Consider the following 16624-nt stretch of genomic DNA (forward strand, 5'->3'; position numbering starts at 1 on the left):
TATGGATGTGTGTAGCAGTGGATGATGTTAGGTTTGGGGGGGTTAGAGTTTTATGTCGTATTTATGTTCCCGGCAGACGTGGCTCAGGCAAGGTGAGGTAGACGTTAACTCAGATGAGTGCAGTCAGCCTTGCGGCCAAACACTGTCAGCTTAATACCAGCGAGCAGTCCAGGAGGAGCAGTCGCAGCATCTGGATAGTCAAGCTCCATTAGCCTCCTGGCTCTGTTTTACACTGGCTGCATTACAGCCTTGTTGACAAATGGCAGAAGAGGTGCTGTGTGTGATATGAATCACATAACTCAGGGGACCTCCACCATGATATCATACCCCCTTGCTCCCTGATCTTTTCCCCTTCCTCCCTCCCTCTTGTCTGGGCTTGCTGTGAACTGTAGCAGCAGCCTGACTCGGATTCAGCAGGACAGCATTAGCTCTCAACCTTGGTGAAGGACTAAATGCAGCCTCAGACTGGTGTCCTTGCTGTCACACTGCTGCTGGGAGAAGATAAGCACTCCAGGCTTTAGGACACACTGCTAGGTTCCCATTGGTCCCGGCAGCAATGTGTGCTGGGTAATTGCAGAAGCCCTGCAAATAATTAATTATGCGATCTTTACATCTGATCCAGGACATACTCTCTAATGATGATGAGGGCATTGTACTTCAAGTCCTTTTATGATGCTCTACATTTCGGTTCATTGTTTGCAAAAGCAGATTTAATGGCTTTGCAATTATTTTCTTTAAGCTGTACCTGAAAGTGCATTTGATTCAGATGTAACCTTTAGAATGCCATTTAAAGATGCACATAACCGAAGGAACTCTGTACAGCCATGGAGGTGTACATGGTAAAAGTTTCTTTTTGTTTTCAATTGATGAACAAGCTCAGAAATTCCAGTGGATTTGAAGAATAACAATTATTCTCTCACATTTATAGCAGACATTCTCTTGTAGACGACACATTGGTGCAGTGCATGGACATGTCATTGGGCCTTCTCTCTGAGGTGCAACCCAAACCATTCCTGCAGCACAGTGATGGATTCTTGCTTCTGTCTATTAAAAGCCTTTCTCTAACTTTTTGCCTTGTCCTTGTGGGGTCTGTAAATTGTCCATCAAGATATATTAAGATGCTGTCACAGCAATGTTAAGTAGACAGGTACGCTTCCCTGTATGTGTGGAAGAATTAGGTGTATTTGCTATGTTGAGTCTCTGAAATAAACCATGCAGAGCTATATTTCTGTCTAACACACCGGTGCAGTGAATGATGAAACACACAGGGAGAGGCTGTGGTGGGTATTGATGTGTAATGCCCTTGGACCGAAGCCATGGCAGTGAAATGGAATGAAAGGAAAGCAGTCACTCCCCTGTTAACTCAAGGTTGTACTTTACAGGAGCTATATCTGACTGCTTTGTCAATGCTACGCTTGGTAAATGTGCCTCTATGTGTGTGTGCCGCGACTATAAAAACATCTGAATCACATTTGCCTGTTGACTTTGAAGATTCCCTACAATTTGCCTGTATTTTTTCCAAAGCTGACGCGTTATGTCACGGCTTATCCGCAACTTCTGAGCTGGCAGGAGGCCGGCGTTTGGCACTCGCTTGTAAACACAGCTAGAGAATGGGCCCTTAGTGATCGGGACCCCTGCCAGCTCATAGAAGTGGCAGCTGATCATCCTCGGTTAATAGGCGCTCATAATCCTCTGTGAATGTCTGATGTTGTCCCCGGAGAGGAGCGAGACTAAGGCATGTATTTGCAATCAGTGTGCATTAAGGGCTGACAGTTTTAACTGCTGCCGTAACTGCGGTGAATCAACCCACTCTTTGCATGCCGAATTAAAACTGTAAAGTGTTTTCTTAATCTCTAACAATGGCTCTCTCTTTCTTTTCTCCCTGACGACTGCTTGTCATTGCCCACAGGAAGTCGAGGTTAGTGTCTTTCTTGTTTTTTCCAGATGTTAGTGTCACCTGCATATTGTCTTTAACAACTGAAAATTCAATGTAAAGAAACATCCCTTCCAGTCCTCACCCTGTGCACACAGTATTTAATCTGCCTTCGGCTATACTTGTTCAGCTTGACTTGAGAGCTCAGTCTTCATGTCCCCAGAGTGGAGTAAGACTGAGCTAAACCGAACAGACCTGATCCTTGGGGTCTTCTCTGGGCCTTGTGCCGAGTAGTAACCGCCTTATAGTTGATCCTCTCTGTCCTGACACATAGAGAAATGGGTCAGAATGGATACAGCAAGGGGGTCGTTGAATTTTTATTATCATTCCAGCTTAATGCCGTCAGAGACTCACTCTAAAAAACAGAGTTAGTTGGCAAATATTCCCTCTGCAACAGCGTAGGAGCAGAGTTCTTTTATGAGATACTTTTAAGCTCTTAAAGTCTTGTGTACTTTATAAGCTACTTTTACAACCAACCAATGACAGTTTATTCTGACTTTGGAAGCAACAATAAAATCAAGGTCTACTTATTCAAGTGTTTCAGACCTCATTTATCTACCTACATGCTTGTGAGCTCAGTCTTTACACAATCAATTTGGCATGATGGAGAGGTTTGAACACACTGTTGCCATGGAGATGCTCAGTGTGGTGGGTTAGAATAACCTGACCCCACCCAACTCTTTGCTAATCCAAAAAGAGGTGAGAGGGGGGGGGGGTAAAAACAACATAAATATAAAATTAAAAATAAATATGTTTGATTGAAACAAACATGTGTTGTTAATGTGAATTTATCTTATTCAATATATTGAAAGTATTTAAAGTATGTGTATCGTCAGCAAAACAGTACATTTTAATAGTGATGAATGATGTGCATCACTGTGACTGTACATTCTTGGTTGCATTTTTAGGTTTAGTTGTTTGTTTTAAATAGAAAGAGCAAAATAAGAATAAAAAAATCTAACTTATCACAGATATGACATTTTTACAGTTATTTTCTGTTTCCTTCCAGGATGACTACATCAGAAATGTGGAGGAAAACGTTGGTTCTGATGAAAGTAAGTCAGTAAAACTGCCTTTTATCTTAATAATCTAATCTAAATATTTTATGTGAATAGATAGATCTGTGATTTATTATTGTGTTTTTTCCTCTTAAAGCCTATTCTATAGTATTATGCAAAAATGCTTTGTAAAGAGTTTGTTGTATTGAAATGATCAAAACCTTTATGCATCAGCTCTAGATAATTAAATGGTGTGTCTCACATTATCAAAGTGCGGCAGTTGTCTGAGGTCGTCCAGCTTGGTCTTGTGTGTCAGAGCTCACAGAGGGTGAGAACGCAGTTGTGATTTGGTGAAGGAGTGGCTGAGCCTTCAGTCGGATCCATTCATTTGAAAAGCCAGCTGTAATTGCTTTTGTTGCTGAGGGCTCAAGTCAGAACTCCCACCAGGCTCAATTTTCTTCCATGGGGTCTGTTTGTAGCTGAGCAAAAAAAAAACTTATAAAAATTAGCTGTGGAGGAGGGATGTAGACTATGAGAGCACAGAGTACATGCACTCAGGTGTCAAGATAAGCTGATCTTACTATTTACAGCCACTAATGCTACTTGCACCCAGTGGTTAATGCTGCCATTTATATCTGGGTATATACCATAGTATCAATAGCATACAGTGTTATTTTCAACTTTTTACCAGGCAAATAGACTCTTTAACATGTGCCATCTATAGCTCTGGGTGTAAATAGCAAAAATAGCAACCATGAACAACAATGAACTACGGTAAATAGGAATATTAAAATCAAACACGGCGAAAATTGGATGTATGTCTACTGTATTCTGTTCTATTTGTGTATGTGGGTTTTAAGGTCATTCCATGATGCTAATCTGGTTTAGATGCGGTTGCAGCTAGTGACCACACATGCATCTGTACACTAATCTATGAAAGGTCGACATAATAAGGTGCTGTATGAATCATTTCACAGGTCAGGCTATACATATAAAATCCACACATATTGTGGCCAATTAACAGCCCCTTACCAGAGGCTTCCTGCTGCAAGGTGAGTGTGGGTGGTCGGGGTGTAATGCCACACCCCCACTGCCTCAAAGGGAGAGGATGCGAGAGGAAGCAGCTCGAACCATTATCCCAGTCATCTGTTCTTACAAGAGTGGGAATAACTAATGTAATCTCAAGAAAACGCCTCTCGCGCTGTAGTGTGGGCGACATTCATTTGAATACCATTGATTTCATCCCCTTTCACAACTCCCTCTGGGACTAATTTTGCAGACCTAATTGATCAGAGCCTTCTTTATCACAAATTCGACAAGACAGCAGAGACTCCAAACAAGGTGTTCCTGCAAGGCCCGGATAGAACAAAGGACCTAACAGGAGACTTGAGACATCTCCGGTGCCTTTTTTATGTGAGCAGATTGAGACGTCGGCTCTGCTACACACACTCTGAGGGCAATTTTTAAACAATAAGCTGACTACTCCTGTGACTTAACAGCTGTCTTAGTTGACCTTGACATCATTTATTTCCGCAGGAGAATTCCTTTTTCCAGAAATCTTGCTAATTGTGTAAAAAAAATACTGACAAGGATTATGCTTCCATTTAGTTCTGATAAAAGTCATACTGAGTGTGTTGCATCCTACAGCTCTATTGGATTTAAAAAGCGTCTGCAGACTGTTTTAACTTAGCCACCAATTACTTTAACCACCAATTACACCTAAGAGCTTCTAAGAAAATGCAAATGCAGTCAAATGGACTCTGTCTTTCTCTGTCAGGCTTTAATATTTCACTTGCCCACATTTTTTTATATTCCAGCACCACTAAGGCACTTTATTAAATGCGAAACAAATGGATGGTGGAAGGATTTGATTGATGAGCCTGTCTCAGCATGTTCGGTGGAGAATTCAAGATGTGAGCGAAGACAACAGCAGAGGAGCTCATCCAGACTGAGAAAGCAGCTGTTTTGATGGAAGCATAATAATAAAAATAATAATAATAATCTCAGAGAGTTTGGACCAAGTTGCATTGCCTTTTGGTGACATAATCCTGTAATCACAGGAGGATTTAAAACCCATAATGGCTTTTACACATTGCCACCGTGCACTGAATTCACAATACAACACAGGTAAAACCAAACCATAGAGGAGTGTGTGGAGTGTGATCTTAAGCTGCTGCATGGAGGCAGACTTTAGGGTCCTCATAAATACTGCACATCTACATTAAAATTTATACTGGAAACACCCAGCTGTGTTTCTATGGAAACATACTAGCAAATCTCTGTGGCATGATTAAATAAAGTGAAAAGTCAAACATGGATCAAGCATGTGGCCGTTTGAACGCATTTCTTTGCATTTAGAAAAAAAGCTGAAAAGAAGGCATTCTCCTTTGTTTAAGCTGCTGGAACAAACATTTTTATTGTAACAATGAATCAGATGAGTGCATAATGTGGAAGGGCTCGTTTGTCATAGTGATACATTTTCACCTACTCTGTCAGTATGCAGTGCATTTTTGCATCTTTAAGGTCATTGTTTTGTTGGCATTGTTTTTTTTAATACTACCTGTCTGCATAAAATGTAGCATAAACAGCAAACAGCCAGAACATAGTGGAGTATTTATTATCTTATTTACCGGTACATAGAGACCAAAACTGAGCTAAAAGACAATGTTGAAGCTAGTGGATGCTTGGTTGCTGGAAACACACACTCTAGATATGCTAATGCTGCTAAATGCGCACAAAGAACACTGTAGTGATATTTAAATGTTTTGCTGTATGACCAGTATGACTTTCCACTACTCCTCTTTCACAGTTCTTGACAAAAGTTCTGATATATATGTCATAAATAATATGTAGAATCTGATAGTAGGGTAAGAGTTCTGTCCTGAAGACACATCATCACATGTGTCTAGCAAATAACCAAAAAGATTGTGGCTGACAGAGTGAACTGTAAACTGTCTGGATATTGAAAATAATGTTTAATTATCTATCAAAATCAGAATTAAGTTAGATAAATAGAATACAATAGAATAGAATAGAATAGAAAAAATACATTCTGAAGGTGCTCTCAGATTCTTCCTCATACAGCACGTCAGTTGGTGCAGAGTGCGGCTCACTGCACAGCTGTGTTTCTGTGTGAGCACAGTGCAGGTACACCGACTTCTTGCTCAGCAGCAAAAAAATAAATAATGAAAAAATAATCACATGCCACACATATATTTTAAGGCTAACTGCAGCACTAAAAAAGCGCACAGACTTTCTGCTGAAAAAAAACGAGGAAATATTCACTGGCGGCGTGTGAATGATGAGTTTCACTAAAGATAGCTGATGTGACGGAGGCACACTGAATGTATCACATAACGTTCTTTATTGTTGAGAAATAGTCAGAATGATGATGTGTTCATGGTGATTCTCCCTGCAGCTTTATGCCTTAAATCAAAAAGAGAAGCAGGAGATAAAAGCACCGTCAGCTGTAGGTGTGTTATTCAGCTGCTGGTGGTTAAATCATGATGGAGCAGAATACCTGTTGGAGCAGGTGAAGTGAATAAAAAAAGTCAAGTGGTCACAAAATAGTTTATTAGGTGACACTGAAGGTTTATGAGCTGTCACAGTGGAGCTGTTTGAGCTTCTTTACTTGAGCTCTTCCTCCCCACACTGCAGCATCCTTCAGATTAACGGGTTTGTTATTCAATTAGGATAGACAGGAAAATAACAGCAGTCATTTCTTATGGGTGCAATTTCCATTTTGTTTGTGTGTATTGAATAGTTTAGAAATGGAACCAATACAAATGAACTTGATATTAGCTTTTGTTTTATTGACCTCATACATTCAGCAGAGGGTTCTACTTAATTTTTATATACTATATTCTACCAACCAGCTGGCTGGAAGTGCTGCCATACTCTGCTTCTTTATGATAAAAAACACTGCAGGCACCCACTGTTCTGCCTCATACCTTCCTCCTGTGACATCAAAGTATCACCTATAGTCACTGGATTTGGAAAGATCTGCCACCTCATCTGTTGACCGTGGTGACTACAGATGCAGCTGCTCAAAGCTGACTCAGGATTTCACACCTTAAATTTCTCCCAGCCTCTTGCCACTCAATCTTAAATTTATCTCAGCCTTTGGGATTTTTTTTTTCTGAGTTCTTTCCAGCAAGTCGGCAAATGGAGTGGGATGGCATGACATCCACTTTCAGATGGCAATGACCGTTGCCTGAGGAAGGTGGAGGACACAGTGCAATTTCCATCTCAGTCCATCAGTGGAAAAGAGGCTGGCATTGAACCGTTCAACTCTGAAGACAGACAGACAGGGAGGTGGTGGTGGTGGTGGTGGGGAGACATCCAACACTGGAGGAAAGAGGATAGAAAGAAGCGGAGACAAAGATGGAGTGTGTGTTTCTGTGTGAGGGAGAAAAGGCAAGCTGGAGAGAGACAGTGATAAGTTGACATGAGGGAAGTGAGATGTGACAAGCCGAGAGAAAGAGATGCTCAATCAGAGCTGTCAGGTTTTCTCGCAATCAGACACAGACGTCAGAGACTGCAGGCTGAACTATCGACGACGGGCTGCCTCACTAATGACAGAGAGGCATCCATGTTTTCTGCTGTGCTGACTGTATAATCAATGGACTCATTTGTTCACAAGGGTAGTTTTTATTGCACTTATATTGGGATTTTTTTAATTGCCTGTGGAAACATTTTTAAAAACATTTTAATATGTAAGATTTTAAATACACTTGATTATACAGCACAAACAGCACAAGTAGTTTGTGAAGCATACAAAATGACACCATACTTCCTGAAGGTGGATTTTTGTTGTTTTCCTTTGACAGCTGTGGACACCACCAAGGACCCGTGCCAGAACGTGAAGTGCAGCCGCCATAAGGTGTGCGTCGCCCAGGGCTACCAGAGGGCCATGTGTGTCAATCGCAAGAAACTGGAGCACAGGTAAGAAAGACGGGGAGGTGAGTCTTCAAAAGCAGAGGGAGACGGATGCAGATAGTTCACGCAGGATATCTCTGTGGCCCCAGTGATGACGTCCATCTCAGATAGAAAGTATAAGAGCTATCAATTAATGTCAGTAACAGCCAGAGTGCCAGCTGCAACCCTCATGCTGACTCATTACAGATTTGAAGCTGAAGATTCAAAGACAGCTGTGCACATTATTTGTCTTAAATCTTAGACATAAAATCAGATTTGATTTCAGAATCAGGTGCTCATAGGATCCATTTAGATGATCATTTGGTATGTGTGTTGATTTCCTGTTTCAAAGAAAGGATCTTCTCAGTTTGGTGGGGAAGAACTTGCCTTTACCTCATCACCCTTCATCAGACTTTACAAATGCCTAATGAGTTAGACATGGAACCAAAAAATGGAGGCCACCAAACACATATAGTAGCTAGGTGTCTACATAATTTTGTGTATATAGTGTAGACGTTACTTTAATGGCTGACACTTAGTGTTAAGGGTACAGAGACTTTATGATTAATTAATAGCGAACTCATACGTGACTCATGATGAGCTAATTCATGATGTATGTACAAACTCCTGTAACACAGCATTAATTACTAATGATGCCACACTTACCTTAAACTACAAGGATCATCACTTTATCATCTCATACATACTGTATAATATACAGCAGATGTGACAGGCACGATAAGCTCAGCTCATTTAGTTTCCAGCACCACATTCTTGTGTTTGTCCACTGTCAACAAACTATAGCTGCTAATCTTCATCATTGTAATGGGGAGCCGGAAACATGATGGACGCCATGAGGCCTTAAATCAGAAAATTTAAAATTAAATATAATGTTGCTAATAATTATGTATCATTAACAGAACATTATACCCGAGTTTGCAAATTTTTCCCCAGTTTACAAAATGAAAGTTAGTTGCACTGTTAGCACCTGTTAGCACATTTAGTTACACAGACTGCTGGGTGTTTTTCTTTATTTGAACAATTTTCAACAGTGTATGTTATTAATAATTGATAACCCATCAGAAGAGGTGACAGGCTGACAGAACCATAACAATGAAATGAACACGATTGTCAAGGCTGCTAGTGTCTTTGAGCTCATTGTTTATACTTAAAACCTTAATATTAACCTTTTTTTATTCACTGTTGTTATACTCATGTCATGCTTCTGTATTTATATTAAAACTGATGATGCCACTGTTAATGAGCTGCTGGCAAACACAGTGGAGCATTTATCAGCTGAAAAGATTTCCCCCAGGAGCCAGTGAGCATTCAAAACAAAGATAAAAACTGATTGAATATTGGTTGAATATGAATTTGCTGGCAAGAAACACAGCTCAAATTCCAATGTTGCTACATTTATGTGAGGTATCTGAAGGCTTTCAGGTCCTACCTTCAAGAAAGAGGCTTTTTTTTAATCCCAAGATTCATTGCAAGCTGGTGAGTTACATGTGTACCTCTGCTGTCTATAAAAAGTCCTGTGTGGATAACAAAAAAATGGCTCCTTCTGACCCAGCTACGATGCTGAGATGCAGAAAACACAATCAATTTGTATTTTTAAAATAGAAACAGACATTTGTTATCCGTCACTTAGCAACAGTGTCCGCACGTCTGAAGCTGTTTGACTTGCATTTAATAATAATGCTTTTCTGAATTTTGTTGATAATAGGGGCATTTTTAGAAAATGTGGAACGTTAATCAGAGAAAATAGAAGCTAAAGAGAAAAAAAGTGGGTGTTGAAACCATGACAACCAAAGTATAAAGAAAAAGTTTTCATATTTTGCCCATTTAATCATGCAACACTGCAGATTATGTTTAGGTTTTAGATGTTTCTTTCTCTCTCTCCTCACAAAGAAACCTCACAGAAAAGCATTTATCTGCTCCCTCACCCATTCATTCCACCCTGACTGAAAAACAAATGAGCAGGCTTTGCAGGCTGAAAAGAATTAATGGAGTGAATTATTACTACCTGCAAAGTCTATCTGCAGCGACGGGCGTTTATCTTTTTCAATAAAGTGCTTCATTTACAGAGGCACTCCAGAAATGAGAGAGACTGTGGAATAATAGGTAATAAGCACCGACGCAGCCGCGCTAAACAATCCTAGCATCATTAAGTGGCAGCCTCAGAAGTACAGCAGAGCGTGATGCTTGTGCTCACTGAACAGGAAGTCAGTCAATATGTGAGAGGAAAGGTTTATGAGCAGCGCGTCTAAATATTAACATGCACACTATGGATTTCATGCAGTTCTAATCATAAACAACTTGTTTTTTTACAGTGTTTGTATACAGTTCTACCTGCATGTTTACTTCAATATGGAGGTCATTGAGGATTGGCTCATAGTTTGGAGCCAGCCTCAAGTGGCCATTTTTGGAACTGCAGTTGAGAGTACTTCCATGTTGGCTTCCCCAGAATCTCGGATGTCTGTCTCTGTGGTTTGTGGACAGGAATAAAAGTTTGTGAACATTCTCCATTCCTCCTTAGAATGACACTGCCTCTAGGATCCACTGTATTTCGAGTTTAGTTTCTGCAAAGTATCTCAACAACTTCTGGATGGATTATTTAATCTCCTCAGGATAAACTGCTGCCATGTTGGTGGTAGTTTATAACTGATTTAGGACAAAGGCAAAGCCTTATTTCCCACACCACATGGAACTGTATTTCAGAAAAAAATGGGAGAGAAAAGCTGTACCTCTCTATTTTACTATTTATTTCTCTATTCCCAGAGTCAAACAGACAGGGCCGGTGGAGGCCCATGAAAGCAGCTGCAAACCTTGCCCTGTGGCCGCCTCCTCTCCTGTATGCGGCTCCGATGGACACAACTACGCATCTGAGGTAAAAGAAAATCCTCTACGCCAGCATCTCCCTTTGAAATCTCGTACTTTTTGTGAAATTCTGGCTGCATTTAAAAACCCTGCAAAGAAACAGAAAGTGGCCATGTCATCATTTTAAATAATGAGAGGAGTCCAGTCAAGTGCTGTTTCCTCCTGCGCTGACATATACGTGGGCGCAGCGGGGCAGTACAGTTCATCACTACTCGCAGGAGGACAAGTGCAAAAGGCTCAGTGTGGCCATATGATTAATGACTGACGTTGTTTTGAGCGGCATCACTGTAGAGCTGCTGTTGCCAGGACTCTTTATTGATTTATGGATAGTTTTTAATTTTGACCTTGCATGAGAAGACAGTGGAAAATGACAGCTCATTCTTGCTGCCGTTCTCTAAGTGCAGTGTCTCATCTGAATGAGCAATCTCTTCTTCCTGCGGTCACCCCCATAAATATTTTAACTGCCTCTCTCTTCCTCCCTCTCTCTCTTCCTCTCTCTCTTTCTCTCTCTCTCTCCTCATACAGTGTAAGTTGGAGCAGCAGGCCTGCCTCACAGGCAAAGACCTGAGCATCATGTGTTCTGGATTTTGCCCCTGTGCGACAGCTCCCATCACCGTCACAAACACTGACACAAAACGCGGCAAGTGCCTTATTTTCTTCACCTCCTCCTTCTCACTCTCACTTTTGGGATCCTTGTCATTCTTTCTATGAGAGTCAAGCTTGCAACAAAATAAAAGAAACGACTCACAGAACCAGCACTCACTTGACATTTTGTGATCAATACTCACCAATTTCAGAGATTACTGTTTGCCACATATGCCCCATGTGGTTCAACTGCTCCTTCAATCATGTAGTAATTAATTATTTAGAGTGTACACTATCTATCATTGCAGCCAAACAGTATTGATTGTAATGGCTCTTAGGCATGTGAAAACAGATGAAATGTTACTCCTGTTCTTCATCTGAAAGACTTGATTATGAAACAATATTTGTTTTGGTTTTTTTAATTAGCAGATCATAGACATAAAAATACGGCCCTCTGGGAAATCTGTGCCTCTCTGTTCTCTGTGCATCAGCCTGCCTTTAGGAAGTGAGTCAGATTGAAGTGTCTGCCAGCGTTTTGAAATGGTGGAATTCTCTTTTGTCGCTCCCTCAGAGAGCTGCACTGGCCAGGACCTGGCAGACCTGGGCGACCGCCTGAAAGACTGGTTCCAACTCCTTCATGGAAACGCGAAGCAGAATAACTCTGGCAAGCCCGGAGCTGGCACCGCTTCAGGTTAGTTAACTCACTGAGCAGCTGCATGCTCTGCAAACTCCAAACTGTCCATTCAAAGAAAGGCTCTGTGCTGTTATCATATCTGACAGTGCTTGACAAGAGCCTGGTAGCCAGCTGCAAGGACTCCATTGGCTGGATGTTCTCCAAACTGGACACCAACAGTGACCTGTACCTGGACCAAGCTGAGCTGGCTGCTATTAATCTGGACAAGTACGAAGTGTGCATCCGACCCTTCTTCAACTCCTGCGACAGCTACAAGGACGGGAAGGTCTCCACGGCAGAGTGGTGCCTCTGCTTCTGGAGAGAAAGTGAGTCAAAACTGCAAAAATAATAATGTTACCCCAGAAGAATATTTTCCTTGTCTCTGGTGTCCTCACCTGATTTAGAGTTCCCTCTGGGCTAACCAAGCACCAGAAGTGGCTTCCTTCTTCAGCCTGACAGCGTATTTCACCTGTGATTTCCTTGGACTGCCACTGCAACAACAACTCTTACAATCGAGGCTTTGAACAACACAGTCTAGTACGAGTTTGCAAATCTATTTCAGTAATCTCTTGGGAAGTGGCTTGGAATTGATTTGTGCAGCTGTCACAGTTGTTTTTGTTTGATGTGTTTATGGCTTTCTTTTTTATCCAAAAGATCGGTGAAAAAATCCATACAGCGACATCAGGCTGGGATCTAGAACCTGGTTGCCTGATATGATTTGCAGATATTGACCAATCACAGATACATCAGAATAGGTGTATAGGTCCAGTCATGGTCTATCCTTTACTGCTACTCTGGGAGCTTTCATAAGGTGCCTATGTGATTATTTAAACAGGTTTATATGAGATGATCAGCATCATTGAGTGGTCGCAAAAATATCAGTTAAAAGGATTTTGGTATAATCGGGAGCCATGTTCGATTTTATGCGCAGCTATCAGATTGTAAAATATTAAACGATCAAGTGTCTCTGTGGATTTTATCTCCCATTTCAGCTGACATCATGTGACCTTTGCTAAATAAATGCAGGATATTTCTGGATGTAACCTCATTTGCATGCTGATTATCTCATTGATCAAGCATTGAGCCTGCCTGCAACAGATTACACAGGCTTACTCAATTTTTGATCTGTAGATCTTCATGTTTAATAGCTGCTGCAGACGTCACTCTACATTTATAGAAATAGATACAAACTAGCTTTATTTAGTTGGGTGAGAAGACTGTGGAAGACCCACAAATAAAGGGGAGGGCTTACTGCCTTTTAGGGGGTGTGGGGGAGCTCATTTCACTGTCACCCCTTAAACTGCATCCATATGTTCTTTCACCTAAGCCCTCCACAATCGATCACACTCCAGGGAATGAAATATAAGACTTCTTAAAACAAATCGATACGGGCGAGAAAAGTGTAATTATGAAGAGCATTGATTGAGATAAAGTTTGGGGAGAGCAGTTTTCAGTAGTGTCTGTCATCACTTCTCTTGTGTGATTCTCTCAGGGCCGCCGTGCCTCGCCGAGCTGGAGAGGATCCAAGTGCAGGAGGCGGCCAAAAAGAAGCCTGGTAAATACATTTTTCATCACGGTGCTGTGGACTTCAGGATGTGTTTAAGGATTTGACAATTACCCCTCATTCACCTCAGATCCTTTCAAAGCCACGCCATGCCATACAGTTTCCTACAGACCTCATGGTGTAGCTATGGTGTAGCTATGGTGTAGCTTCCTCCAGGTCTCTGTGTGAACTTATGTAACAAAGCGCCCAGAGCAGGAAGCGAGAAGCTGGAGGAGGCTCATTAAAGAGATCACAAGCACACAGATAGGATTAGGCCCTAATCAGACTGGGGGGGATTAGGGGGCAGCACCGGCTTTGGAAAAGTGCAAAGCAGCCCCGCAAGAAATCCACCATCTACCCAACTGCTTTTCTGTCTCCAACTCCAAGCCCAGAGATCTGTTCTTCCATCCCTGAAGCACACTCGTCTCACTTCTTGTGTTGTTTTCTCGGTTGTGGTGGTGGTAGTGGGGGGGAGGAGATGCTGCTTGTTAGAGAACTTCACTTCGGGTTTGACAAGAGTGTCCTGAGGGAGGCGGAAACAGTGGAGCTCTGTCACAGAGGCTGTCACTACACTTTTACACGCTACTCTCACAGAATAAGGAAACACACCACGCCAACCATTCTGCATAAAATCACATCCAGCAGCATATGCATGCTTGTGTAAAACAAACAGAGGAAGCTTTCTGTGCTTTTCTGTAGAATCCTCTGCCAAAAAAACAGCCTCACCATCCTGACTGATGGTCTTATCACAGGATCACTAAGGCGAGCTGGCATTCTCGTTTGCTGTGCTCATCTCTCGCATCAGCATGAGGCAGCAATGTGCGCCACTGTGGGAGGAAATATTCAAGAAATAGACACGAGTGTGTGTGTGTTCGTCCTTTTTCAGGGATGTATATCCCCAGCTGCGATGAGGACGGCTACTACAGGAAAGTGCAGTGCGACCAGAGCCGAGGAGAGTGCTGGTGCGTCGACCAGCATGGTGGAGAGATGATGGGCACCCGAATCCATGGCAACCCCGACTGCGGTAAGAGAGGGTGGCATTTAGAAAACACAAATGCACACTCTCCCCTCTTGTGAAGTCTAACTTAAGATTTGTAATGCGGAACACAAGAAAATAGTTCCACATATATTTATCCTTTTACAGATGAAGTGGCAGGATATTCTGGAGATTTTGGGAGCGGAGTGGGATGGGAAGATGAGGAGGAGAAGGAGGCAGAAGACAATGGCGAGGAGGCCGAAGAGGAGGAAGAAGAGGAAGGCGAGGCAGATGATGGAGGATACATCTGGTAGAACCGTCTGACCCCACACGGAGAGCACAGCTGCTGGCCTGAAAATCCATGGGGCTCTCTCCTGCAAGCAAAAAGATTTTGGGATCGGACATGGGCAGGCATGGAACTGTCCTGGTGGGATATGTAGTGCCAGGCAGGTCCAGTGATGAGGTGATGACCAGTTTTTCGTCTTAGATATGTGTAATTGCTTCATTCTATTCTCTGTTTTTTGAGCAACAGAGCTTTTTGTTTTGCTGTCCTGCAAAAAAAAAAAATACAGGACCCACTGACTTACTGCGCCATAGGTAGCTAAAGTCCATCAGAGTTCCTATGTTGTCCGACCGCCATCTATGCATATAGAGATTACCGGTAATCTTGTATTGTGTGAACAGTTGCTTGATAATTACAGCTGCCGTCCCACTGGAAGGACTAAAGATCAGAATTTAGACAAACAAGTTTGACATTTTGGGAAATTTGAAGACAATATCACTCATGGGCTAGGAGTCAATTAGCCTAGCTTAGCATAGAGAAGCAGGTAAACACTCACTACACATTCGAAATGTATATGAATGTTGCTGGGATACTGTGGAGCCCAAATCATACCTAAAAAAAGTGAGTAAACGTCAGATTTAAGTTCTGCAGAAAACACAATAATGATGAAAGATAACTACTCCATAAATTATTTAAATAATCAACTGTTTCTAACAACCTTTATAGGTCACCTATTGAAATTTGCAACCACAAATTGGCAGAGAAAGGATTTCTTTTATGGGGACAGCTTTCACTATGCCTAAAAAGACTATGTGGATCATCACTATAGGTACTGAACAAATATTTTCCAAAATGTCAAACTGTTCCTTTACAGCAGTTCGGCGCAGTGTGGTTATATATTCTAACACTGATCATTGTATATAAATCCAGTGTAAATGAACTGTGAAGGAAGCGTAGAGGATTTCAGGTTACTATGGTGATTTAAAGGTGCACCACAGCTCACAGCAGTTTTTACATGTTTTATGAATTACACACAGCCAAACAGGGCCTACATTTGTAGTCAGATTACTTTTATAGAAAAGCCTGTAGAATGTACTTTGCACCCTCAGTAGGAACCACTAGTCGTCGTCCTCTGCTTACCGAAATCATGTCAATCATGTCAAAGAATGTGCCACAACTACTGTATGATTTATTTTATTTCTGAGTTTGCAACTTGAAATACTGTATTTTGTGTTTATATAAAAAAGTGTGCATTACTTGAAGTTTTGTGCGTATACTTGAATTCACACTGTAATTTTTTTCTATGAGAATATTGTTGCCATGTCTTCATTCATGCTATTGATAGGCCAGACATTAGTTTGATTTTAGTATTGCATGTTAGTAAATAAGAATGTACTTCTAGGCTGAGCACTTTACTAATAAAGGCACTGGAGCCAAGCTGTATGGCGACTCATTTTATGAATATTTTAAAGAAGTCAGATCTTTCACATTAATCTTTGAAAAACAGGAGATTATTACAGTGAAGGCCTGTTACAGTGTATTATGTTCGACTAAATGCAAAGTCACTGTGGTGCGTCCGGAGCTGCAGTGTTTGTCATCCAGGCAGATGGAGGGATATTTGTGGGACTATTTTGGTGCTCAGCTGCCACCTCATGCTTGAAGAACAAACTGCAGCAGTTGGCTGACAGATGGTTGACTAATGTGAAAGGCACTGTCAGAGGTCATATACAATGCAAGAGAAAATTGTCAATGAATGGATGAATTAGTAATAAAAAAAAATGTCCAGATCATACCTCTTCATCAGACTTAAAATGATGTCTGACCAGTGGATAGCAG

The 16624-nt window shown here is 41.5% G+C and overlaps 1 protein-coding gene across 1 annotated transcript in view; it reads left to right on the plus strand.

Moving 5' to 3' along the window:
* LOC114451483 (testican-2) overlaps nt 1-16225 on the plus strand; it is a 27966-nt gene extending 11741 nt beyond the window's left edge. The window contains exons 2-11 of the mRNA XM_028430115.1: nt 1910-1918; nt 2943-2988; nt 7761-7875; nt 10630-10738; nt 11254-11368; nt 11885-12004; nt 12094-12312; nt 13479-13541; nt 14416-14553; nt 14674-16225. Coding sequence (XP_028285916.1) covers nt 1910-1918; nt 2943-2988; nt 7761-7875; nt 10630-10738; nt 11254-11368; nt 11885-12004; nt 12094-12312; nt 13479-13541; nt 14416-14553; nt 14674-14819 — 1080 coding nt within the window. The 3' untranslated portion in view covers nt 14820-16225. The remainder of the gene's footprint in view (nt 1-1909; nt 1919-2942; nt 2989-7760; nt 7876-10629; nt 10739-11253; nt 11369-11884; nt 12005-12093; nt 12313-13478; nt 13542-14415; nt 14554-14673) is intronic.
* Nucleotides 16226-16624: the final 399 nt, after the last annotated feature.

This window comes from Parambassis ranga, chromosome 19, assembly GCF_900634625.1.
Source record: "Parambassis ranga chromosome 19, fParRan2.1, whole genome shotgun sequence".
Lineage (NCBI taxonomy): Eukaryota > Metazoa > Chordata > Actinopteri > Ambassidae > Parambassis > Parambassis ranga.